We start from the raw sequence: 25,398 nt of genomic DNA on the forward strand, positions 1-25,398 counted from the left end.
GATAAATCTGAAGCTTTGAATATGACCCTCCAGAGCTCCCAGCTGGCCCTTGTCAGAAAGAGCTGCCCATTCCGATGGCCTACTGATGCCATTACATACCTGGGAATACAAATCCCAACAGACCTCACCACTTTATTTAAGATTAATTATCTGCCATTGCGCCAAAAAATAAGCAACTCTCTTCAAGAGTGGAAAGTACCGTATGTTTCCTGGTTTGGGAGGAAAAACATCCTTTCCACATTTATTCTCCCTCAACTACTATAAATAATACAAGTATTGCCTATAGATGTCCCACTTTCCTACTTTTTGAAAGTTCACACATTGTTTAGAAGATTTCTGTGGAATAACAAGAGCAAGACTGTCTTTGCTGCACCTCTCTCAAAAACCGGCTGGTGGAGGCATTTGCCTACCCGATTTACTGCTATATTTCCAAGCTTCCCAATTGGCTCGTTGGACACTGTTAGCCAACCCCACATTGAAGGTCCCGTACCTGGAGATTGAGACACAAACCGTATCACCCGATTAGAGACTCTGGCTGTGGCTTAAATAACCCCCCCTGAATCCCACAACTGTTCCTAGTGACTTAGCATACCTTGTGTTAAGAGTTTGCAGGAAACACATCTCTCTGTCAAACCATGGAGATTTGATCTCCCTCTTAGCACCTATAAATACATTACCTTCAGTTATAGCACAAACATATGTCCACTTGGTGGAATTTGTTAACTGATATAAAGATTGCAGAAGTTGTTGGTGCCAACACTGATGAAGATGCTTTGTCTCAAGTTTCCAAAAGCTCAGGACTGTCACTTTCTAGTCTACAAAGATTTGATATCCTCTCAACGCTCTGTCGTTTTGAGAGTGGGACATAAAGACAAAAATTACTCTTACCGGTAATTGGATTTTCCTTTACCCTCCACAACGGCACCACCTAGAGGTTCGCCCACCCTCTCAGGGACAGGAAACAAACCGTGGGATCAGCAAATGAAGGGCACCCTCCTCTTTACCTCTCCAGTTATTAACCTAGGACTCAGACTAGGAATGAAGCAAAATCATTTTAATAAACAAAAACATTAGAGGCAATGTCACGAAAGTAAGGTATTCCAAATTGAGAATCAACAATGTGCCACTAAAAGGGCAATATAAATATAAATATCTTTTTGGGTGGGAATCCTGTGCCGCTGTGGAGGCTAAAGGAAAATCCAATTGCTGGTAAAATAAATTTTTGTCTTTTCCCCATGCCTCCACAACGGCACCACATGGAGGAATAGCATAGGAGACATGACTAGGGTGGGACCACCGCAGATAGGACTCTGCGGCCAAAGGATAATTCCCTATTGGTAGAAACGTCCAGCTTGTAATGTTTAAAGAATGTACAAGGGTTGGACCATGTGGCTGCCCAACAGATATCTTCCAGTGAGGCTGAGGCGCCTTCGGCCCAGGATGCTGCCAATGCTCTGGTAGAATGAGCTTTCAACAAAGGAGGTGGAGTAATTCCCTCAGTCTCATAGGCTAGACCAGTGTTTCCCAACCAGTGTGCCTCCAGCTGTTGCAAAACTACAACTCCCAGCATGCCCGGACAACGTTTGATTTTCTAAGATTCCTGGTTGCTTCCAAGTACTGTAGGACGCATCTTCTAACATCCAGGTTGTGGAACAATTTTTCCTTATCTGATGTTGCCTTGGAACAAAAGGAGGGAAGAGTCATCTCCTGCTGACAGTGGAATTTGGTCACCTTAGGAAGAAATTCTGGAGCGTGCTTCAATATAATCCCATCTTCTAAAACAGTAAGATAGGGAGGTAGAATAGAGAAAGCCTGGATTTCTCCTATTCTCCTGGCAGTGGTGATAGCTAATAAAAAAAAAACTGTTTTGAGAGTTAATGTTCTCAAGGAGATCTCTTCAATGGGTTCAAAAGGCGGATGTATTAATCTGGACAGGACCAGATTTAAGTCCCAAGGAGGGACTGATGATCTAATCCGAGGGCAAATCCTACTTTTCCCCTTAAGAAATCTTTTGACAACATTCAGGTCTGAAAGTTTGTAGTTCAGAAAAGTGCTTAGGGCTGCTACCTGGACTTTTAAGGTACTTACTGATAGACCCTTATCAAGTGCCACCTGAAGGAAATCCAAGATCAAGGTCACCTCTGGTTGTCTGGAGGGATCCCATCTCCCGTCCCCAAACCGTAAAAAAAAAAGACTCCCAGGCCCACAGGTAGATTTTTGATGTGACAGGTTTTCTACTCTGCAATAGAGTGGAGACTACCGCCTCTGAAAAACCTTTTTCTCTCAGGATGCGCCTTTCAGTTTCCAAGCTGTCAAGCGGAGTTGGGAAACTCTGGGATGCAACACTGGTCCCTGGAGAAGTAGATCTGGACCGGATGGGAGAATCCAGAATTCTTCTCCTGCTAGGTGTTTTAGTATTGGAAACCATGCTCTCCTGGGCCAGAATGGGGTGATTAGGAGAATTTGGGCTCGCTCTTCCAGGATTTTGGTAATGACCTTCGGTATCAGAGGAAAGGGTGGGAATGCATAAAGAAGTTTCTGAGGCCAGGGTGTCGACAAGGTGTCCACTCTTAGGGGCCGGTCCAGAGGGGACAGGGAAAAGAAGTCCGAGACCTGCCTGTTCTTCCTTGTGGCAAATAGGTCAATTTCCGGAGTGTCCCATCTGGCACAAATCTGAGCAAAGATCTGAGGATTCAGGCTCCACTCTCCTGGCTTTAGATGATCCCTGCTCAGGAAGTCCGCCACTCGATTTTCTCTTCCTTTTACGTGGTCTGCTGATAGAGTAGATTTTTCTCGGCCCAATTTAGGATCCTCTCCGTCACAGAAGACAGGGAGCGGCTCCTTGTTCCTACCTGTTTGTTCAGGTAGGCTACTGTGGTGGAATTGTCCGAGAGGATCTTTACATCTTTCCCATGGATAGAAGGTGAAAACTCCTTTATGGCCTTCCAGACCGCTGTTAGTTCCCTTAATGTTTGATGATGTTTGTTGTAGCTCTGTATTCCAAAGACCCGGCGTCACCTCCCCCTCCATGTAAGCTCTCCAGCCCTGCTGACTGGCATCTTTTGTGATGACTACTTGGTCCGTTTGTCTCCATTCCACCCCCTGGGGTAGATTTGATTGGTTTGTCCACCAGGATAAGGCTCTCCTCAGGTAAGATGGAATTCTTATTTTTTAGTTTTGTTTAGGGATGTCTTTTTTGTCCCAGTTCTTTAGAAGGAAAGCTTGAAGTGTTCTTGAGTGGTGTTGGGACATTTTTCCGACGGGATTGTTGACGTCATGAGTCCCAAGATTATCATGATATCCCTGAAGGAGGCAACTTTTTTCAGTTGGAAATTCTTGATGCTGGAAATCAGACTCTGCTGCTTTTGTTCCGGTAGGAAGGAAGTCATGAGGCATGAGTCCAGCAGAACTCCTAAAAAAAATATTTTCCGTGAGGGGAGCACACAAAATTTCTGTTGGTTTATTAACCAACCGAGGTCGGCCAGGGTCATAAGGATTGTCTGGAGGTGTTGCAGAAGAAGGCCCTCTGACAGGGGCTGAGATTAAAAAGTCGTCCAGGTAAGGAACAAATGAAATTCCTGCTAGATGAAAAATGTTTGCTACCTCAGTCATGATTTTGGTGAATAATCTTGGTGCTGAGCTGAGGCCAAACGGTAGAACTTGGAATTGGTAGTGGCATAGAGACCCTTGGTACCACACTGCTGTCCTTAGGAACTTCTGATCTCGATTCGGTGGGAAAGCCTTTTTTCCTATCCAACGCCTTCTCTAAAATATCAAGTGCTGTGCCGAACACTATCCCCTTCGCAAGGCAAGGCACATAGTTTGTTCTTGGATGTTGTGTCCCCCGACCAGGTTCTCAACCAAATAGCTCTACGGTAAGCATTAGACAGGGCGGCTGTTCATTTCACTATGTCCGCCGAAGTGCCTGCAATGAAGTTTGCCTGTTTAAGCATAGGGATTGAGGCTAAAATGTCTTCTCTTGGAGTGCCCACCTCAATGTGCTCCTCCAACTGACCTAGCCACAAAGCCAGAGTCCTAGCCGTGTAGGTTGCCGAGATTCCGGGTCTCAATACTGCGGTGGAGGATTCTCAAGCTTTTTTTTAAGCAGACTCTCGGATTTCTTGTCCATGGGATCTTTGAGTAAACCCAGATCCTCAAAGGGTAAAGCTGATTTTTTTGAAATTCTCACCACTGGGGCGTCTACTTGTGGCCAAATCCTCCTCCGAAAAAGGATACTTCCTTTTAAAAAGTTTTGATGCTGACTGTCTTCTGTCAGGTTCTTTCTATTCGTTCTGAATTAAGGCTTTTATATTGCTGTGGACTGGAAAAACTCGCTTTTTCCTGTCTCCTAAACCTGCAAACATTTGATCTTGAATCGTAAGTGGTTCTTTCGGTTCTTCTAAGTTAATTGTAGCTCGGATAGTTTTGAGCAAGGAATCTGTCTCTTCAATTGAGCAAAGAGGCTTCCTAGCGACGTCCTCAGAAATAGATGAGTCTTAGGCCTCATGCACACGGTTATAGTGTATTACTGTACAGCAGCGGCTGCATGAAGCGCACGGCGTCATAGCAACCAATGACACCGTGCGCTCATGCTGTCAGCAGGAATCCCGGCCGGGTTTCCACGGTCCGCTCTCGGCAGTGGAACACGGTTGTGTGCATGAGGCCTAAGTCTGATGTAATTTCTCCTTCATCTATGTCCGAGTCCTGTTCCATAACAGAGGCGCTCGATGTAGAGGGTCTAGAAGGGATGGTAGATAACTTCGCTTCTACCGCCACCCCGACTTCCTCTTTAATCATGGTTCTCAGATTTTCCACCAAACTAGGGGATTCTTCCGAGACCACCTTTTCACAACATTTTTGACACAGAAGCTTCTTATAGGAGCTAGCAAGCGCCTTTCTGCAGATGGCACATTTCTTTTTGATGGACGGTTCCTTTTTTGACATATCTTTCCCCTAGGAGACACAATCCAGAGAAAATTTGTAACCGCCACCTAAGAGAAGCGTGTGAGGTAGCTAACAATCACCACCAAGTGCCTTTAACAAAAAATAACAAATAAAAGCCATAGGGAGGAGGCCTTACTGGGCTTGAGGGCCTGGGAGCATCTGTGGGTTTTCTGGGGGACTTGGAGCCAGCCTGCAGGGACATCTTGTTCAGGAAGGAGCGCACAGTGAACTCACCGAGGACGCCGGCAGCCCGCGCTCTGCTACTTCCTGGTTCGGCGTAGTGACCTTAATTTGCTAGTGCTGTTGTGGAGGCGTGGGGAAAATTTGATCCTACCTGGTTAGAAAATTTCACGCTCCAAGATTCTTGATGCTCCACCGGCCAAACTTCTCTCCAAGATTTATAATACTCTTATCAAAAACCGTTCTGTCCATAAACCAGCATTCATTGCTTTATGGGAGAAGGAACTTGGCTGCACATTTACGAAGGAAGAAACCTCCACTATACTTTCACGCAGTCATGGGTTCTCCAAGTATGTGAAAATCCAGGAAAACTCCTTTAAAATCATTACACGCTGGTATAGAACACTGGAGTACTTATCTAGCATTGAGGTTTCCCCAGATAAGGAATGTTGGAGATGTGGTGCGGAAGCTGGAACCATTTCACATATCTTCTGGAAATGTGAAAAGATTAAAAAGGTTTTGGTCCGACATAGGGGAGACAACACATCAGATCTGCCCTAGGTCAGAAGCTCACTTAGATGAAAAATTAGTTCTCCTCTGGCTATCAAGTGGGTCCTTCCGCCCTGTTAAACGGGATCTAGTTACAACTCTTATAACAGCAGCCAAGTTGCTTATTCCTATGCATTGGAGGTAGACCTCCACACCTACTCTTGAGCAATGGGTAAACATAGTACATCAAATCTGTCGGTTTGAAGAAATGGCAAGTTGGGAAACTCCCTCCAGACCAAAATGTATCCAGGTATTGACTCCATGGTTGGACTTTGTTAACAAAAAGGCCTAACCTTCTATATGGATCTTGAGGTGTTCGGAGGTCTAGCTGTTCCAAAGCCTTGTTAGCAGATGGCCTACAACATACTCTTCCCCTCTTTTCTCTTCTTGGCCCTTAAACACCGCCCCCCCATCTTCTCTTTTATAACCACTATATAGATTTTCACTATATCCACTATTGGGTTATCACTGGAGCACTTTGTTTATTGTTCATTTTTCTTTATTTTATATGTTATTTTTGTCACTTCCTATCTTATATACTTTGCGGAGTGGATTAACAGATCACCTATTTGCTGGATAGTCTTCCTTCTCTACATATACTGCTGATTTGTGCCTTGATGTTTACATTGTAAGTTACTACCTTTATATAACCAAGGCTTGCAAGCCAAATCTATGAAGACATTTTGGATCCTCTTCTTAATGTAAGCTCCTCTACAAGTGTATATTTATACTGTTGTCTTCGTCGAATATACTTTTCAATAAAAACTTATTTTAAACAATTTGCAAGAGTAGAAGTATTCGTTCACTGACCGTACAGAGGAATGAATGTTTTGGTTGCTGAAATGAGGTGCATTGAAAGAGCATGTTTTGAACAGACATCATTTGGGGAGGTTCTCGCAAAGGCAAGTTTAAATGGAATATTACAATTAAATGGAATATTACAAATATCCCTAATCTGCTGTTTGATGGCTGACCGAAAGAGTTTAATTAAGGAACAGTCCTACCACATATAGTTGATGTACAACACCTGTAGGGATTTGGTATTAGACAGCCAATGAGTGTAGAGAAATTCTGGTGTCTTTTACCAACAGGTAAGCAATTTATAATAGTTATAACACATCTAGAAAACTCATGGCAAAAAATTCTAAGAATGATTTATATTCTTTTAGATTTGAACTGGTAATTCATGTTCCCAGGAGACCAGAAACCAGGAGGATGTCAGTGTCAACAATTTATCATACACTATCACTAATCTCTTAACTGTCAGGAAGGGGTGTAATAAAAGCTGTTCAAATCAAGACAAGTCATTTTAAATTCTAGACCATTAGCGAGATCTTTTAGTTTTTTTTTTGTAGGTCTCCCAAAAGTACATTTTCAAAAGGGCCCCACACATGCAAAGAATACTCAGAAGATATCTTTCCCAACGTATATAAGGTAGGAGGGAAAAACTGTCTCTATTATGACCAAAAGAGGATTACTAGAGGCTGTGTTTTGCCTGTCAGCACTGTAAGTATAAGGTCTCATGCACTCGGCCGGTTGTTGGCCGATGCCCGTGGGGCGGACCACAAATTGCTTTCCGCAATGCACGGGCACCGACTGTAGGGCTGCCGAAAGTGGACTCAGGACCCACTGACTTGAATGGTGTCTGCAATCTACATCTAACATTACGCACTGAAAAACCGCAGAGCCTCGGTCACGCACCGCATTTTCAGAATTGCGGAAGCATCCATGATTCGGTACACAAACGGCCAGTGCCCATATATTGCGTGCCACAATACAGGCACTGGCCAAGAATGGCAGTGTGCATGAAGGCCCTAGGGTACATTCACACAACTGTATGGGTCAGCAAATTGCGGATCGGATGCACACCCATTCGTTTTAATGAGGCCACAAAAGATGTGGGCAGCACATAGTATGCGGTCCACATCCATACTTCCGCTCAGTGGCCCCGCAAAAAAGATAGAGCACTTTACTATTATTGTCCGCAACTGCGGACAAGAATATGCATTTCTATCATAGGGCTGGCAATGTGCATTCCATAAAATGTCGAACGCACGTTGCTAGTATCCATGTTTTGCGGAGCGCAAAATACATACAGTTGTGCGAATGTACCCTTAGGCCTCATGCACATGATCGTACCGTGTGTTGTGGTCTGCAAATTGCACATCCGCAAGATATAGATAACAGCTGTGTGCGTTCCGTCCAATGATAGAAATCCCTATTCTTGTCTGCAAAACAGAGTAGAATAAGGACAGGTTCCATTTTTTTTTTTTTTGCGGGGCTTCGGATTGGTGCAATATGTGTTGTCCACATCTTATGTGGCCCCATTGAAGTGAATGGGTCACACTTCAGTTATTTCAGCCAAAACCAGGTACAGGTCAATACAGGTCAAAATGACAGAACTGTTGCAAATCTTTACATTATAAATGATCTCTGAGTAGGCTTCACTACTGGTTTTGGCTTACAATAACTGATGGAACTGACCAAATAACTGGTAACTTCGCCTTAACCCACTTACTGAATACTTTTGACAAGACTGTCATTGACAGTATGGTCACATCTACATATACACCCAGGTCTGTCTTTTAAATATCTATTCCTCAACTGTGATTTGCAAATATGACTTACCTCGGCCACATAATAGGACAGCAGTACTTTAATGATCATACAGTGATTAGTAAAGATATAACATAGCCCAGGAAGTAGGCTGCAATCACATTTTATGGTACACAATGTATTCTCTGTTCCAGTATGCCTGCACTTACCCTGCAAGCATAGTGTAGAGGAGAATGCCCAGACTCCAGATGTCACATCCTTCGTCATATCCTTGTCTCTTTAACACCTACAAAATGTTACAATACATGACACACTAATAAAGTCCCTTTGCATTCTTATTATACACCATTAGCCCATTCTTCAAGGGCATTATTACCTCAGGGGCCACAAAATTCGCTGTGTAACATGGGGTCATTAGTAATCCATTTTCTGCACGCAGTTGCTTTGCAAATCCAAAATCACAAATCCTTATGGACTCTGGGTTTCCAGATTCATCAACATACAGGATATTGCTTGGTTTCAGGTCTCTATGAACAACCTGGAATGCAAAAGGAAATGGTAAAATGGTCAACGTGCCTTTTTTTTAGATATTCTGAGAATGTGATATTCTTACCCCTTGTGAATGTAGATATTCCACTGTCTTGCAGATAGTCAGAAGAACAGCACACGCCTCTCTTTCTGAAAAATACTTCTCACGTAAAATTCTGTCAAGCAGTTCTCCACCTCTCATAATCTCGGTCACCAGGTGGACACTATTTCCTTCTTCATATACCTGTTTTGATTTGCACAGAAAAATCAATACAAAATACTTGCTTGCAAGAAGACGACCACTGTCTGCCATTTTGTGTGCTGCAGTTATTTAATTGTAATGTGCATACACAGCGTTCACACTTACATCCTTTAGTGTAATAATGTTGGGATGTTGACCGTATCTGCGTAAAATCTCTATTTCTTCTGACGGGTCCCTCTTGGTTTTATCTATTATCTGTGTAAGTAGAGGAGAAAATGCAAGTTTCAAAGACACCGATATTAAGTGGAATTTGTTATTATTGCATTGCACTTATTTTGGGCTATAAAAAACAATAGTGTTAATAAAAAAAATATTCAGCCATTTGTTCTCTGCAGCCATCATGTTTACACCAACTACACACACTGTCCTACCCCCCTCTCGCTGAAATCAGTCAGAGAGCTGCCCTGATGGCTAGATCTGTAATCCTTATCCGTGGCCTCTTGAGAGATCATAAATTCATTTAACCCCTTAATAACCACCTACAGTATTTTGATAGTGGGTGGTGCAGGTCCTCTGTTTTCACGGACATCTTTTGGTGGGTTAATAGCTCCTAGAGTGTTCCTTTAAAGAACCAGCTGTTGCCAACACCTCTTCTCCTAGAAGCACCAATCTAGCTGTTAAGTCTTTGATTGCCATGGCCCATGAACAGAGCCCAAGTAAAATAGGACTACCCACTACAATCAGGTCATCAAGTTTCTCAGTTACCCGGGGGGAGGCATCTGCAGTAAGCCTGAGGAGCTACAAAAGGTCTCTGCAGCTCTCGTTCTAGTAATCCTGCTGCTAGGTCACACTAGCTTTGCCCTAACTGCAGCCGGTGTCATAGAAACACAATATAATGTACTGGTAGGAGTAGCATATACACTAACATATAATAATTAAGTTATGGAACAGTAATCCCGTAATGGGATTAAAAAAATATATATAATTATTAAAGAATTTAAAATAAGAAATCTACATATATTAGATATCCACATGACCAAAACAACCTAAAGAATTCATCTGAATTCATTTCCTCTGGTTGATTACTATAAATAATGAATAGTATAAAATATAAACCTAACAGTCAAAAACTGCTTTTCTTTCTAGATCTGCACAGCAAAAATAAAATTATAAAAGTTATGCCTCATTCACACGTCAGTGATTTCCATCAGTGATTTTGAGCCAACACCAGGAGTGGGTCAAAGAACAGAACATGTGCAGATCTTTCCCTTATACCTTATGTCTGTGGAGGATCCAATCCTGGTTTTGGCTCACAATCTCTGACTGAAATCACTGACATAACACTGACATGTGAATGAGGCTTTACGCTGCAGCTTATAAGTACCCCCCAAGCATTGCCAAGTCAATGGGAGAATAAAAAAGGTCTGGCTGCTGAAATGCAGAGGGGCAAAAATGATAATGATGGGAGCTACTTGAGACTGTGCAGGCTACGACATCATCCTTTTTCTTCTGGTGCTAAAAAGGAGAAGGAGCCAGTGCCAGAAGAAAAAGGAGGAAGGAGTAGTCGGCACCAAGATGAAATCTGATCACACGGCGTGCAGGTAAACAACGAAGAGAACTCTCTAAACAGCCGATCCGCAGTGGTGTAGGGAGTCAGACCTGGGCTTAGATCATTGGGGCAGGCTGCGGGCTGTTATTACTAGAGAACCTCTAGCATTAAAAATTGTATTAAAAAAAAGCAACACACCCCCATCCCCCCAAAAAAAGATATTTCCCCCAGAAATGTTGATGGTAATGTATAGAGGAATGCATGTAGGCCGTAAATCATTAAACATCTGCCTATTTTGGCATTTCCTTACCTTCACAGCATACTCCATATTTGTTCCCTTGTGAACACAACGCTTGCACACAGAGTAGGAACCAACGCCAATAGTCTCCCGTACAGTGTACACATCACTGAATACAGCGTTTTTAGTGTATATCTATATGACATCAAGAGAACATGGAGAGAAATTGCATTGAAATGCGTGATAATATGCCAAAGAGGAGATATTCAATTAACTGTTATAGCCACGTTTTACCGTCACCTTAGGTACAGAAAGTCCAGGAGAAGTGGAAGCTTTTCCATCCACATTGGGTAATGAAGTAGCCACAAAACTAAAACCACGGAAAAGCTGATGAGCTCCTGCGCTTGGAGGAATTCCAGGAGAGTCTGTGTAACAAAGTAGAAAGCTGATCACAGGTGGCAAGGTCTCCCGATTCTACTTTTCAAATACCTCTATAGAGAGGTTTTATATAGGCAGCTTCACCTCGTCAGGGAATATGTTACAAAAGCAGATGAAAATGAGGAACAAACCTTTACTACATGTGCAACAAGCCAAACAGTGACGGGTTGTTCTATTTCTTCACATGTTACAGTGCAGTTAGCATGATAATTGACGGGTACAATAATAGTAAGGGACGGACAAACATCTTGAAAGTTGGGACCTAACAATACCATCTCATTGCAATCCACAGCATACAAAAGAAGCATAAGATGATACCTAATGTTCCAATTCAAGTGACTGCTTATTCTGACATAGCTGAAAGTATGAAATATTAATCACGTAACGTTTTGATCCTTATGGATCTTTGTCAATCTGCTGGACAGTGTGGGCCAATGAGCAAATCACCTTGCTATGTATCATAGCGGCACAATTTGCTCCTCACACAGCGTTTTATGGCAGATTCTTGACAAAGATCAGTATGAACGGAAACGTCGCATGATTAATATCTGTTACCTTTATGTTGGCATAAACAATCGCATCTCTTGCGCCTCTTGTGTGCTGTGGATTACAATTAGACTGATGATTTACAGGGGCAGCAGTGTTGTATGTGCACACTGTAAAAAAAGACTAATACCTGCTATTGCATTAGACTCCCGTCATGATCAGTAGCATTGTTTCATAGATATATAAATCACTAAATAATTTCCATTAGTAATATGACTAATGGTATTCAGTGTTAAGAAACTTCATATATAAAAAATAAAAAAAAGTCTACTGTTAAGTGACAGTAATATGGTTTTGGGCCCAATAACACTGACATCCCACTGTACCAGGAACTGCCACATACAGGCAGCCCAAGAGCCATATACAGCTTGCGGTCACTGGTTGGGGAATACTTTACTAAATAATAAAACAGCTGAGCACCAGAGATAGATAGACCTAAAAAGCCAGGCAGCACTCCCTTGAAAGTTGAAAGATGGGTGCCAGCGGTAATCTCTCTATTCAGGATGATGAACAAATAATAAAACTCCGCAGCACTCCTTGAAAGATGAAAAAATGTGCTATTTATTCACACATGTCATATAGCAACGTTTCGGTTCTCTCTCAGAACCTTTTTCAAGTGGCCCCTTGGCATGTGTGAATAAATAGCACATAGAGATATATATATATATCTCTATCTATATCCACACACACTGTAATATATATTATAAAATATATATATATATATATATATATATATATATATATATATATATATATATATATTATAGTTTGATCTGCAACCAGCACAAGCAGCAACCACAGTTTTGTTGCCCACCATACAGACACAGATGGCACCTTCACACCTTCATTACACATGCCTGTCTCTTCCCACACGATTTCCAGGAGATTAGCGGAAAGAAACTTTGTGTCAAGGCGCCCATTACGTGTCCTGCCAATGACAGCCAGCAACCATCGCCTTTGTTTGCAGTAGTGTTGTGAATGAAAAACCTGGACTTCTATGGACTCAAATATCATCTCTAGCGACAGATACAGGTTTTGGATGGGCTTCCACGACAGTTAGGTTCGACTATGGAGGCCTGGTGGTGAGCACTTCAATCCTACCTTTGGATCAACTGTAGTAGTGATACAAGGAACTTTAACAGCATAGTGATATGTTCAGGACCATGCTACCCCACACACACCACAAAGGCTTCCCAGAAATGTCTCTCCGATTTCAACACTGCCTTGGCCTGCCCGTTTGCCAGATGTATTGCCAATCAAGCATTTATGGGACCAGCTGAGTTTCCAGTTTCAGCAACTTACAAGTGTGCAAGATCTTTGGGCAGTGTGCTGCAGGATACTATATGGAACCTGTATGCCTCCATGCCCAACCGTAGCTCATCTTGTGTCCTGGCTAGTGGCGGTCCAGCAGGGTACTAGAGCCTTTCAATTTTACACAGTTTCCCCATGTGGCGAAACCAACCTCGCCACTGTGTTTTGGAGGGGGCTGTTTAAAAGCCTCTTGCCTCAGGATTATGGCCCATAGTAACTTTAAAGGAGAAAACAGACCGGCCGCACAGCTTAAATCTGTCTGTAGAATTGTATTTTATGTTATTATGCGTTCGGTTAAATTGTATGTTATGTGAGGGCACCCAGATAGCTAATATTATTGTATTCGTGTATTCTGAGTGCCATTCACCTAATGATATGCACTCAGACTTGAGCTATCTGGGGATATGTTAAATGTCTGTGTTTGCTGTGGGGGTGTGCCATTGTGTGTTTGGGTGGTGATTCCTGTCCTGTTGTCTCCACATGTGTATTGGTGATCTCCCCTTTGTCCTGAGAGATAATTGGATTGTGTTCGGTCGTCTCCGGGACAGAGGGGAGGAAACCATGATGCATTGTGGGGATATGTTGTATCTGCAACAAACTGTAATAAAAACCAGGCTGGGTGTGCCAGCACTTCAGATCACTGCTGACCCTCAACACGGAGCCTTGTCTCGTTATTGAGGGGATTCCATGTATGCTGTTGGAGACTGATTGCCAGGAGTGTAAGCTGACGGATACGCTTTTCCTGTTCGTCTGCCGGCAGCTACTTGCGAGGTTCCAGTTTGGAGTGCTATTTTGTATCCAGTTCGGGAGGTTGGTGTTCTGCAGTAGCTGTGCCTGTCTCTCGGAAAGGGGCATATCGCCTAAACGGACTTTAACCCCTTGTCTGCTGAAACGGTGCCGTTACATTGGTGGCAAGCAGCGGGATCGTTCCTACAGCCAGAAGGACAGCTACAGGAGACACCATTTCTGTGGATTCTACAATTTAAGGGCAACGCATGTCTCAGTACAGTGACCCTAAAAGCACCAGGATGGAACCAGCAGTGGAGTACAGATACTCTGTGGAGGAATTTGACCGTATGATGTGGTTGCGGCTGAACTTCTTCGGACCCAATCCAGGTGAGAAATACGTGAAGTTCGTGAGGAATCTAGTGTCTACGACCCTACTATACCGGGCAGAAGGTGACGGTCAGCTGCCACGTTGGGTGGACCTCCATCGGAAGTTACGGTTGCGGGACAGTGGGAGCCCAGTCTCCATTCCCCAGCGGCAGTGTGAAGTGCAGGGAGGGGAGAGCAGCGGCCTCCCTCCCCAGCGGCAGGCTGAGTTACAGGGGGCAGAGGTAGTTGTTCCTGCCCCCCAGCAGCAGAGTGATATGCCGGGAAGGCAGTGTGAAATGCAGGGAGAGGAGAGCAGCGGCCTCCCTCCCCAGCGGCAGGCTGAGTTACAGGGGGCAGAGGTAGTTGTTCCTGCCCCCCAGCAGCAGAGTGATGTGCCGGGAAGGCAGTGTGAAATGCAGGGAGAGGAGAGCAACGGCCTCCCTCCCCAGCGGCAGGCTGAATTACAGGGGGCAGAGGTAGTTGTTCCTGCCCCCCAGCAGCAGCATGATTTTTTGGGAATTGGGAGCCGAGTCTCCATTCCCCAGCGGCAGGCGGAGTTACAGGGGGCAGAGACAGTTGGTCCTGTCCCCCAGCGGCAGAGTGTCCTACAGGGAATAGAGAGCCCAGTCTCCTTTCCCCAGCAGCAGGACACTGTATTGGGAGCGGAGGCGGTCGGTCGCCCTCCCCAGCGGCTGGAAGTATGTATGGGAGAGGAGCTCGTTACCCCCTCTCCCCAGCGGCAGCTTAACGCACCAGGGGGAGACAGTAAGCCCCACAACTGTGCAGATGGGACCGTGGTCTCTGCACTTACAGCACAGGGGGTAGGGACAGTTGTTCCTGTCCCCCAGCAACAGGGCAGTTTAGCCAAAGGGGAGACAGTCGGTTTCCCCCTCCAACAACCAGACTCCAACCAGGCTTCTTCCGTGGTAACGCTGGCACCAGGGCAGAGTACCGCTGATCCCTGCCCACAAAGCAACCTTCACTCCAAGCCAGGGAGCAACTCAGAGACCGGGAGTACCAGCTACCAATATAACCTTGGTGGATTCACTGGACAGAGACAGCCTACTAAATTCTACAGGTCCAGTATTGGGTTGTGGGTGGGCTGCCAGACTAACTCAGGTACCGACCGGCGTGAGGTCAGGTATCTGGTTAGTCTTCCCTGGGGGGGGGGAGATGTGTGGCGAAACCAACCTCGCCACTGTGTTTTGGAGGGGGCTGTTTAAAAGCCTCTTGCCTCAGGATTATGGCCCATAGTAACTTTAAAGGAGAAAACAGACCGGCCGCACAGCTTAAATCTGTCTGTAGAATTGTATTTTATGTTATTATGCGTTCGGTTAAATTGTATGTTATGTGAGGGCACCCAGATAGCTAATATTATTGTATTCGTGTATTCTGAGTGCCATTCACCTAATGATATGCACTCAGACTTGAGCTATCTGGGGATATGTTAAATGTCTGTGTTTGCTGTGGGGGTGTGCCATTGTGTGTTTGGGTGGTGATTCCTGTCCTGTTGTCTCCACATGTGTATTGGTGATCTCCCCTTTGTCCTGAGAGATAATTGGATTGTGTTCGGTCGTCTCCGGGACAGAGGGAGGAAACCATGATGCATTGTGGGGATATGTTGTATCTGTTCTGTATCTGCAAAACGGTAATAAAAACCAGGCTGGGTGTGCCAGCACATCAGACCACTGCTTGACCCTCAACACGGAGCCTTGTCTCGTTATTGGGGGATTCCCTGTATGCTGTTGGAGACTGATTGCCAGGAGTGTAAGCTGACTGATACGCTTTTCCTGTTCGTCTGACTGACAGCTACTTGTGAGGTTCCAGTTTGGAGTGCTATTTTGTATCCAGTTCGGGAGGTTGGTGTTCTGCAGTAGCTGTGCCTGTCTCTCGGAAAGGGGCATATCGCCTAAACGGACTTTAACCCCTTGTCTGCTGAAACGGTGCCGTTACATTGGTGGCAAGCAGCGGGATCGTTCCTACAGCCAGAAGGACAGCTACAGGAGACACCATTTCTGTGGATTCTACAATTTAAGGGCAACGCATGTCTCAGTACAGTGACCCTAAAAGCACCAGGATGGAACCAGCAGTGGAGTACAGATACTCTGTGGAGGAATTTGACCGTACTCCACATGTGTATTGGTGATCTCCCCTTTGTCCTGAGAGATAATTGGATTGTGTTCGGTCGTCTCCGGGACAGAGGGGAGGAAACCATGATGCATTGTGGGGATATGTTGTATCTGTTCTGTATCTGCAAAACGGTAATAAAAACCAGGCTGGGTGTGCCAGCACATCAGACCACTGCTTGACCCTCAACACGGAGCCTTGTCTCGTTATTGGGGGATTCCCTGTATGCTGTTGGAGACTGATTGCCAGGAGTGTAAGCTGACTGTACGCTTTTCCTGTTCGTCTGACTGACAGCTACTTGTGAGGTTCCAGTTTGGAGTGCTATTTTGTATCCAGTTCGGGAGGTTGGTGTTCTGCAGTAGCTGTGCCTGTCTCTCGGAAAGGGGCATATCGTCTAAGCGGATCTTAACCCCTTGTCTGCTGAAACGGTCCGTTACACCCCACAATCCCTTTGCTCCAATACTGTAATCGCTTACATATATCATCATTATATTCATCCATATAAAGTTTCATTCGATTCCAACAAATCCTTGGTGTGTTATTTTTAGCCAATGAGTGTGTGTGTGTGTGTAAAATATATAATTTTTTTTTATTTTATTTTTTTCAGTGCTAAATTTGTGTACACAAAAGTGTAGAATAAAAAGTTTATGAATTTCAGCTTGAAATCTGAAATATGAATATCCAGTAACAACTGTAGTATTTTATGCATACAAGTGCTCAAGCAAGTAAAAAAAAATAAAAAAAATCACCTTTTGGAGTGCGTGAAGTAAACTCTTTGTCAAAGTAGTAGGTGTCATCTGGCTGCGTAACTGCTGGTTTGAAGGGAGGGCTGATCTCTCTGCGGTACAGCTTCTATGAGTAGAAAGAAGGAGCTCAGTTTCGAAAGGTGTAAATTAAACAGCATGATGGTGTTAGTCGGTTGCTGTTCACCCTACTGCAGGGGTTTTTGTTCTTAGTATTGTCATGAGAAATCTAACAGATCTCTTATGAAATGAGATCTTAAACCTGTAAAATACATATATACACACACACACACTTTTTTTCCCCCCTAACTCTGGGCAGCACCGCAATCCAAACAGTAGAGAAGGAGTGCCAGCGGCTGTAGATGCAATACCACCATCCAATAAGAAAAGAAACTCCACGGCACTCCCAAATAAAGTGTGCGTATTTATTCCACCAGTTGCAACGTTTCTGTCCTCTCAATGGAACCTTTTTTCAATGCCGTGGAGTTTCTTTTCATATATTATATATATATATATATATATACACACACATCTATATTTCTATTTCTTTCTGCTGCTGCTAAACATTTCTGTAAGATACATTTTCAGGTCCATGAAAATAAGAAAATGCAGATTTTCAGTTAAAGGGATTCTCCGGCCCTAAAATTTCCCATCTTTATTACCTGTGGGGGAAAGGCTATCACACCTGAGGGGTTAATTGTGCTGATCACAGCCCCCTGTAAGAGATTGGGTGGTGCCAGGCAGCAGGGGTCAGTCATGTACACAGCTCTTAGTATATTCTAACTTGAAGCGTCCCCATCACCATGGGAACGCCTCTGTGTTAGAATATACTGTCGGATCTGAGTTTCACGATCTAACTCATATCCGACAGTATATTCTAACAGAGGCGTGCCCATGGTGATGGGGACGCTTCAAGTTAAAATATACCATCGGATTGGAGAAAACTCAGATAATAGGGACTCCTGACTTTACATTGAAAGTCAATGGGGGACGGATCCGTTTGCAATTGCACCATATTGTGTCACCGTCAAACAGATCCGTCCCTATTGACTTGCATTGTTAGTCAGGACGGATCCGTTTGGGTCTGCACGGCCAGGCGGACACCAAAACAATTTTTTCTTCATGTCCGTGGATCCTCCAAAAATCAAGGAAGACCCACAGAAGAAAAAACCTACGGACCTACGGACCCCATTTTTGCGGACCTTAAAAAAAAAACAAAAAAAACGGTCATGTGCATGAGGCTTGAGAAGTAGAATCATGTCTGTGTGCAGAAAGATGGACACAGGAGTTATAGGAGTAGCTGCTGCACACAGAGCAGTGGGGGGGGGGGGGGGGGGTGTCCAGCCTGCGACTAATCACTGTGCAGTGCAGCCAGGCTTGTGTATCAATAAAGTTATGTATTCAACAAAACAAGAAGGTGGAGAAAGTAAACAGATCTGCCAGGATAATCTGATGTCTTCCAGGGAGAAAGGCAAAAACAGGTATTGGGGCATATGTATGCATGGTGACAAAAAAAAAAAGGTATTGGGGGCATATGTATGCATGGTGAGGGGTGTTAGGAGCACATAAAAATAATTTTGATTGTGGGACCGGAAAACCTCTTTAAATGTGACCAAAGCTTATCTGCAGGACCTCACAACCTGTAGAAGATGTAGTGTGGGGAGGAGAGCAACTGCCATCCAGAAACGGAGCTGGAATGTCTAGTATAGACAGAGGCTATGCTTTTTCAAGTAGTGAAAAGTTTCTATTGCTTGGCGCTAACTGCATTGTAGAATTTAATACTCACATTCCAATCAATGGTGGAAAAAAATGGGTGGCGCTTCAGCTCTTCTGCACCATCAACGCCAGAGCCTATAAAAAGAGCAGCATAGCAAGCATTGCAGTTCAGAGTTTGTAGATGAGTAAATATTGGAAAATTAAACATAAAAACGCTCTCATGCAAAGTTTACCTAATCTATTGATTGGATTTCTCTTAAAGAGAGCTCTTAACAAACCCTGAGCTTCACTGCTGAGAAACTGGGGCATCCCCAATTTGGCTCTAGAAAACAAAGGTAAGAGAATGAACACAGAGTAAAATGGAGAAATACCGAGTCATATTCAAGCTTTCTATATACTCAAGTGATTTTTTTTTTTTTTACTCCTATTCATACAGAAATTATACTGTAATGGGTGAAAAACAAATCTGCAGCAAAATTGTGTGCAGTTTACCCAAATGTTTCCACTTATTATTGGACACCTATTCAGCATTCACAGTATTTTAGGACAGTTACTAAACTGACTTAAAAGATCGCAGTCAGATTTCGTTTCATCTGACCATATACAGGTGCATCTCAATAAATGAGAATATCGTCGAAAAGTTAATTTATTTCAGTAATTCAAAGAGTGAAACTCATATCATAGAGCAGCCATCCTCAAACTGCGGTCCTCCAGCTGTTGCAAAACTACAACTCCCAGCATGCCCAAACAGCCTACAGGTATCAGCCTACAGCAGAGTATTGTGCAAGTTGTAGTTTTACAACAGCTGGAGGACCGCAGTTTGAGGATGCCTGTCAGAGCATCATTACACACAAAGTGATCCATTTAAAGCCTTTAATTCTTTTAATGTTCATGTTTATGGTTTACAGCTAATGTAAACCCAAATATATAGGACTCATATCCGTAACGACCGGATGATCCACCCTGTCTGATAAGCACCATAAAAAAATAAAAATAAAAAAAAATGTTAAAAAAAAAAGCCATTTTTGTCACCTTACATCACAAAAAGTGCAACTCCAAGTGATCAAAATGGCGCATGTCCCAGAAAATGGTACCAATAAAACAGTTACCTCATCCCGCAAAAAAGGAGCCCCTACATATGAAAATCACTCCAATTTTTTTTTAAAACGATAGCTCTTTTAGAACATGGAGACATTACAACATAATTTTTTTTGTTTCAAAAATGCTATTGTGTTAAAGTGAAATAAAGAAAGAAAAGTATACATATTAGGTATCGCCACATCAGTAACAACAAGCTCTATAAAAATATCAATATAAATATATGACCTAACCCCTCAGGCGAACACCGTTATGAAAAAATAAATAAATAAATAAATGCCAAAAAAGCCATTTTGTGTCACCAATCACAAAGTGCAACACCTAGCAATCAAAAAGGCATATGCCCCACCAAAATAGTACCAAACAGTCAACTCATCCTGAAAAAATTAGATCCTAACTAAGACAATTGGTCAAAAAAATAAAAAAGCTATGGCTCTCAGACTATGGAGACACTAAAACTTTTTTTTGTTTAAAAAATGCCATTATGTAAAAGTTAAATAAATAATAAAAAAGTATACATATTAGGTATTACCACATCTGTAACAATCTGCTCTATTGTTGACCTAACCCCTCAGATGAACACTGTAAAAATAAATAAAAACTGTGCTAAAACAACCAATTTTTTGGTCACCTTGCCGCACAAAGTGCAATAATAAATGATTAAAACATATGTACCCAAAAATAGTACCAATAAAAACGTCAACTGTTCCTGCAAAAAATGAGCCTCTGCACAAGACAAAAAAAAAAAAAAAAAAAAGGCGTTCAGAAAATGGAGCCACAAAAATGCTTTATTATGTAAAACTAAAACAAACAAAGTGGACATATTTGATATCATTACGTCCGTAACAACCTGCTCTACAAAAATAGAACATGATCTACCCTGTCATATGAATGTTGTAAAAAATAAAAATGGTGCCAAAACAGCCATCTTTTAGTTATGTTGCCTCACACAAAACGTAATATAGAGCAATTAAAAATCATATGCAACCCAAAATAGCAACGATAAAACAGTCCCCTTATCCCCTAGTTTCCAAAATGGGGTCACTTTTTGGGAGTTTCTACTGTAAGGGTGCATCAGAGGGGCTTCAAATGGGACATGGCATCTAAAAATCAGTTCAGCAAAATCTGCCTTTCAAAAACCATACGGCACTCCTTTTCTTCTGCGCCCTGCCGTGTGCCCTTACATCAATTTACAACGACATGTGGAGTGTTTCTGTAAACCGCAGAATCCGGGTAATAAATATTACGTTTTAAGAAAATCAAAATGGTGGCTCACTCCAAACGAAATATGGGAACAGGTGCTGCTAGCCCAATTAGAGGGACACCCACCCTCTGGTAAAGTAAAAAAATGCAAACTATAGTAATGAGCGAGCACACTTCATTTGGCAATTTTATAAAATTTAATTAAATCACACAATTGGAAATTACACACGTGTATAACATGAGGATATAAAACAATGTAATTCAAAATACACTAAAATCCAATGAAAAACCAAGTGCAAGGTATACACTTCATAAAAGCTGACACCACCACATGTGTGTCTGGCAAAGTCCACAAGATGTTACAGCTAGTATTGGGATAATTCCTAATTCGCACAATGATAAACTGGTTATGTTGTGCTAAAGTTCTAAATGGTGTTGATTAGAATCCCATAAGGATAAGTCCACATATAAATGTAGGTACCGTATATACTCTAGTATAAGCCAACCCGAATATAAGCCGAGGCCCCTAATTTTACCCCCCAAAAATTGAAAAAATTATTGACTCGAGTATAAGACTAGGGTGGGAAATGCAGCAGCTACTGGTAAATTTCAAAAATAAAAATAGATACCGTACCAATAAAATTACATTAATTGAGGCATCAGTAGGTTAAAAGGTTTTTGAATATTTATTTCAAAAGAAAAACAATATGGTATCAACAATAACTTTAACAGTACAAAAACCAACTAAAGCGAATATTCGATTTTTGGGAAAATACCAGTTCATGCGAATTTTTATGCGAAAATTTGAATGCGATTTTTGAGAATTTTCGCAATCAAGACCTAGACTCTAGTGTAAGACGAGGGGGCTTTTTGAGCACAAAAATGTGCCAAAAAACTAGTCTTATACTCGAGTATATACGGTATATGTCCCAAAAGTTTGCTGTGCAGATATTCAGCAACTTAAATGTTCCAAAGATCGTTGGGAAATCGGTCTCTTGATTAGTATACTCCAATAATCGTTACTGTTTTTTTGGCCACATATATTATGGTCAATATGTTTATAGCTTAAGCCCTCTTACCTTCCTCGGCGTTACTGGCGGGGGTCGGGCGGCGTGGGACAATGCCGGCGTCTCACTCCGTACTCCTCTAGCTGGCTTACCTGAAATATTTTTGGGACGGGACTTCAGTGTATACTACGTCCGTGTTTCTTACTCTTCCGGCTTGGTACAGAGGAAGGAATCTTTTCGGTCTGTGAATCTTAGTACTGGTAATATTTTGACTGTCCTTTGGATAAAATTTTCTTAGCGTGGCCACGCTTATAGCTGCGGAGGTGCTTTTTACAGGTATCCGATCCGGGCCAGACGCGTTTCGGGAATTAGCCTTCCCTTCATCAGTGGTATCGAGACACCTGTTTGCCTCCGCCTTTTATTTCCAAGTGAGCACCCAAATTGTGGAAAACTGGATTTCCTTCTAGAAAGAGACTTTTTCAGGATTTTTGTGCATGCGTTTTTTCATGCTTTTTTTGGGTACATGTGCATTTTTTCTGCTATATGTTCCTTTTATCCTTGTGGACTTATGGTATAAACAAATTTGCCATTTGTGATTGCCTTACAGAGTTATGTCATTTTCAGATTTATCATCGCATAAATATACTCTCATGACCATAAATGGTTATGTCTTAACATCCTGTTTTTCAGTACCTATTCTTCGTGCATACTATGATATTTAAAATATCAATGGACATTTTATCAATACTTTTTTTTAATTAAAATATTAATTTATTAAAAAGAACATAAAAATAGAGGATAAATTCATGGCGGATCCTTTGAAAATGTCTGACTTTTAGTGGTATACCCATATATTTGAATGTCATATTGTGGATAATTTTAATCAATATATCTTGTAAGTGGCGTATGAACAAAACGGATTTGTGTTCCATCCAACCTCATACATCCTCAAATCCGTTTTGTTCATACGCCACTTACAAGATATATTGATTAAAATTATCCACAATATGACATTCAAATATATGGGTATACCACTAAAAGTCAGACAGACTTTTTCAAAGGATCCGCCATGAATTTATCCTCGATTTTTATGTTCTTTTTAATTAATATTTTAATTAAAAAAAAATGTATTAATAAAATGTCCATTGGTATTTTAAATATAGTATGCACGAAGAATAGGTACTGAAAAACAGGATGTTAAGACATAACCATTTATGGTCATGAAAGTATATGTGATGATAAATCTGAAAATGACATAACTCTGTAAGGCAATCACAAATAGCAAATTTGTTTATACCATAAGTCCACGAGGATAAAAGGAACATATAACAAAAAAAAAAAAACGCACATGTACCCCAAAAAACGCATGAAAAACGCATGCACAAAAATGCAGGAAAAGTCTCTTTCTAGAAGGAAATCCAGTTTTCCACAATTTGGGTGCTCATTTGGAACTAAAAGGCGGAGGCAAACAGGTGTCTCGATACCACTGATGAAGGGAAGGCTAATGCCCGAAACGCGTCTGGCCCGAATACCTGTAAAAAGCACCTCCGCAGCTATAAGCGTGGCCACGCTAAGAAAATTTACTCCAAAGGACAGTCGAAATGTTACCGGTACTAAGATTCACAGACCGAAAAGATTCCTTCCTCTGTACCAAATAGGAAGAGTAAGAAGCACGGACATAGTATACACTGAAGTCCCATCCGAATTCCCGCGATATTTCGGGTAAGCCAGCTAGAGGAGTACGGAGTGAGACGCCGGCATTGTCCCGCGCCGCCCGACCCTCGACAGTAACGCCGAGGAAGGTAAGAGGACTTAAGCTTAAGCTATAAACATATTGACCATAATATATGTGGCCAAAAAAACAGTAACGATTATTGGAGTATACTAATCAAGAGACTGATTTCCCAACGATCTTTGGAACATTTAAGTTGCTGAATATCTGCACAGCAAACTTTTGGGACATATACCGTATATACTCGAGTATAAGACTCGTTTTTTGGCACATTTTTGTGCTCAAAAAGCCCCCTCGTCTTATACTAGAGTCTAGGTCTTGATTGCGAAAATTCTCAAAAAAAAAAAAAAAAAAAATCGCATTCAAATTTTCGCATAAAAATTCGCATGAACTGGTATTTTCCCAAAAATCGAATATTCGCTTTAGTTGGTTTTTGTACTGTTAAAGTTATTGTTGATACCATATTGTTTTTCTTTTGAAATAAATAGTATATATTTTTCTTTTGAAATAAATAGTATACTAGAGTATATACGGTACCTACATTTATATGTGGACTTATCCTTATGGGATTCTAATCAACACCATTTAGAACTTTAGCACAACATAACCAGTTTATCATTGTGCGAATTAGGAATTATCCCAATACTAGCTGTAACATCTTGTGGACTTTGCCAGACACATATGTGGTGGTGTCAGCTTTTATGAAGTGTATATACCTTGCACTTGGTTTTTCATTGGATTTTAGTGTATTTTATATTACATTGTTTTATATTCTCATGTTATACACGTGTGTAATTTCCAATTGTGTGATTTAATTAAATTTAATAAAATTGCCAAACGAAGTGTGCTCGCCCATTACTATAGCTTGCAAATATTAAGTTTTGTTTGGCTGTTAACCCTCAATGTGTTAAAGAATAAAAAAAAGTAGATTAAAATGGAAAATCTGCCAAAAAAGTGAAATTTAGAAATGTAATCTCCATTTTTCTTTAATTCTTGTGGAACACCTAAAAGGGTTAATAAAGCTTGTAAAATCAGTTTTGAGTAACTTGAGGGGTGTAGTTTCTACAATGGGGTCATTTATGGGGGGTTTCCACTACTTAAGCTCCACAAAGTGACTTCAGACCTGAACTGGTCCTTAAAAATTGGGTTTTGAAAATGTTCTTAAAAATTTTTTGGGTTTGTAAATTCTTTATTTAGGATTTTTCAATTTTTCAATAGCCCAAAGCATGACGAGCAATGGGACTAGTATTGAATACAACTCAGTAATAAAGCATGAGTACAATAAATTACAAAATCGACAAGTCATAATTATAGTGCCCTACTCGGGAAAAGTAAAAAGCAAACTGAATCCAAATACAATGTCGTAAAGAAGGGTAGACACGGAATGGAGGGGGCAGGGGAGGGAAGAGAGGGGGCAGGGGAGGGAAGAGAGGGGGCAGGGGAGGGAAGAGAGGGGGCAGGGGAGGGAAGAGAGGGGGCAGGGGAGGGAACAGAGGGGGCAGGGGAGGGAACAGAGGGGGCAGGGGAGGGAAGAGAGGGGGCAGGGGAGGGAAGAGAGGGGGCAGGGGAGGGAAGAAAGGGGGGGGGGAGGAAAGGGGACAGCAGTCACGAACCTACACTCTCACTCAGGTGCTAG

The 25,398-nt window shown here is 42.2% G+C and overlaps 1 protein-coding gene across 3 annotated transcripts in view; it reads right to left on the minus strand.

Moving 5' to 3' along the window:
- Positions 1–25,398, minus strand: part of RPS6KA1 (ribosomal protein S6 kinase A1) — a 202,856-nt gene that overhangs the window by 38,213 nt on the left and 139,245 nt on the right. For all 3 annotated transcript variants that reach the window (XM_044288060.1, XM_044288062.1, XM_044288061.1), the window contains 9 exons: positions 18,956–19,044; positions 18,793–18,857; positions 17,013–17,115; positions 11,047–11,171; positions 10,819–10,941; positions 9,125–9,214; positions 8,843–9,001; positions 8,606–8,767; positions 8,439–8,515 (listed from right to left, as the gene is read on the minus strand). In XM_044288060.1, coding sequence (XP_044143995.1) covers positions 8,439–8,515; positions 8,606–8,767; positions 8,843–9,001; positions 9,125–9,214; positions 10,819–10,941; positions 11,047–11,171; positions 17,013–17,115; positions 18,793–18,857; positions 18,956–19,044 — 993 coding nt within the window. The remainder of the gene's footprint in view (positions 1–8,438; positions 8,516–8,605; positions 8,768–8,842; positions 9,002–9,124; positions 9,215–10,818; positions 10,942–11,046; positions 11,172–17,012; positions 17,116–18,792; positions 18,858–18,955; positions 19,045–25,398) is intronic.

This window comes from Bufo gargarizans, chromosome 3, assembly GCF_014858855.1.
Source record: "Bufo gargarizans isolate SCDJY-AF-19 chromosome 3, ASM1485885v1, whole genome shotgun sequence".
NCBI lineage: Eukaryota > Metazoa > Chordata > Amphibia > Anura > Bufonidae > Bufo > Bufo gargarizans.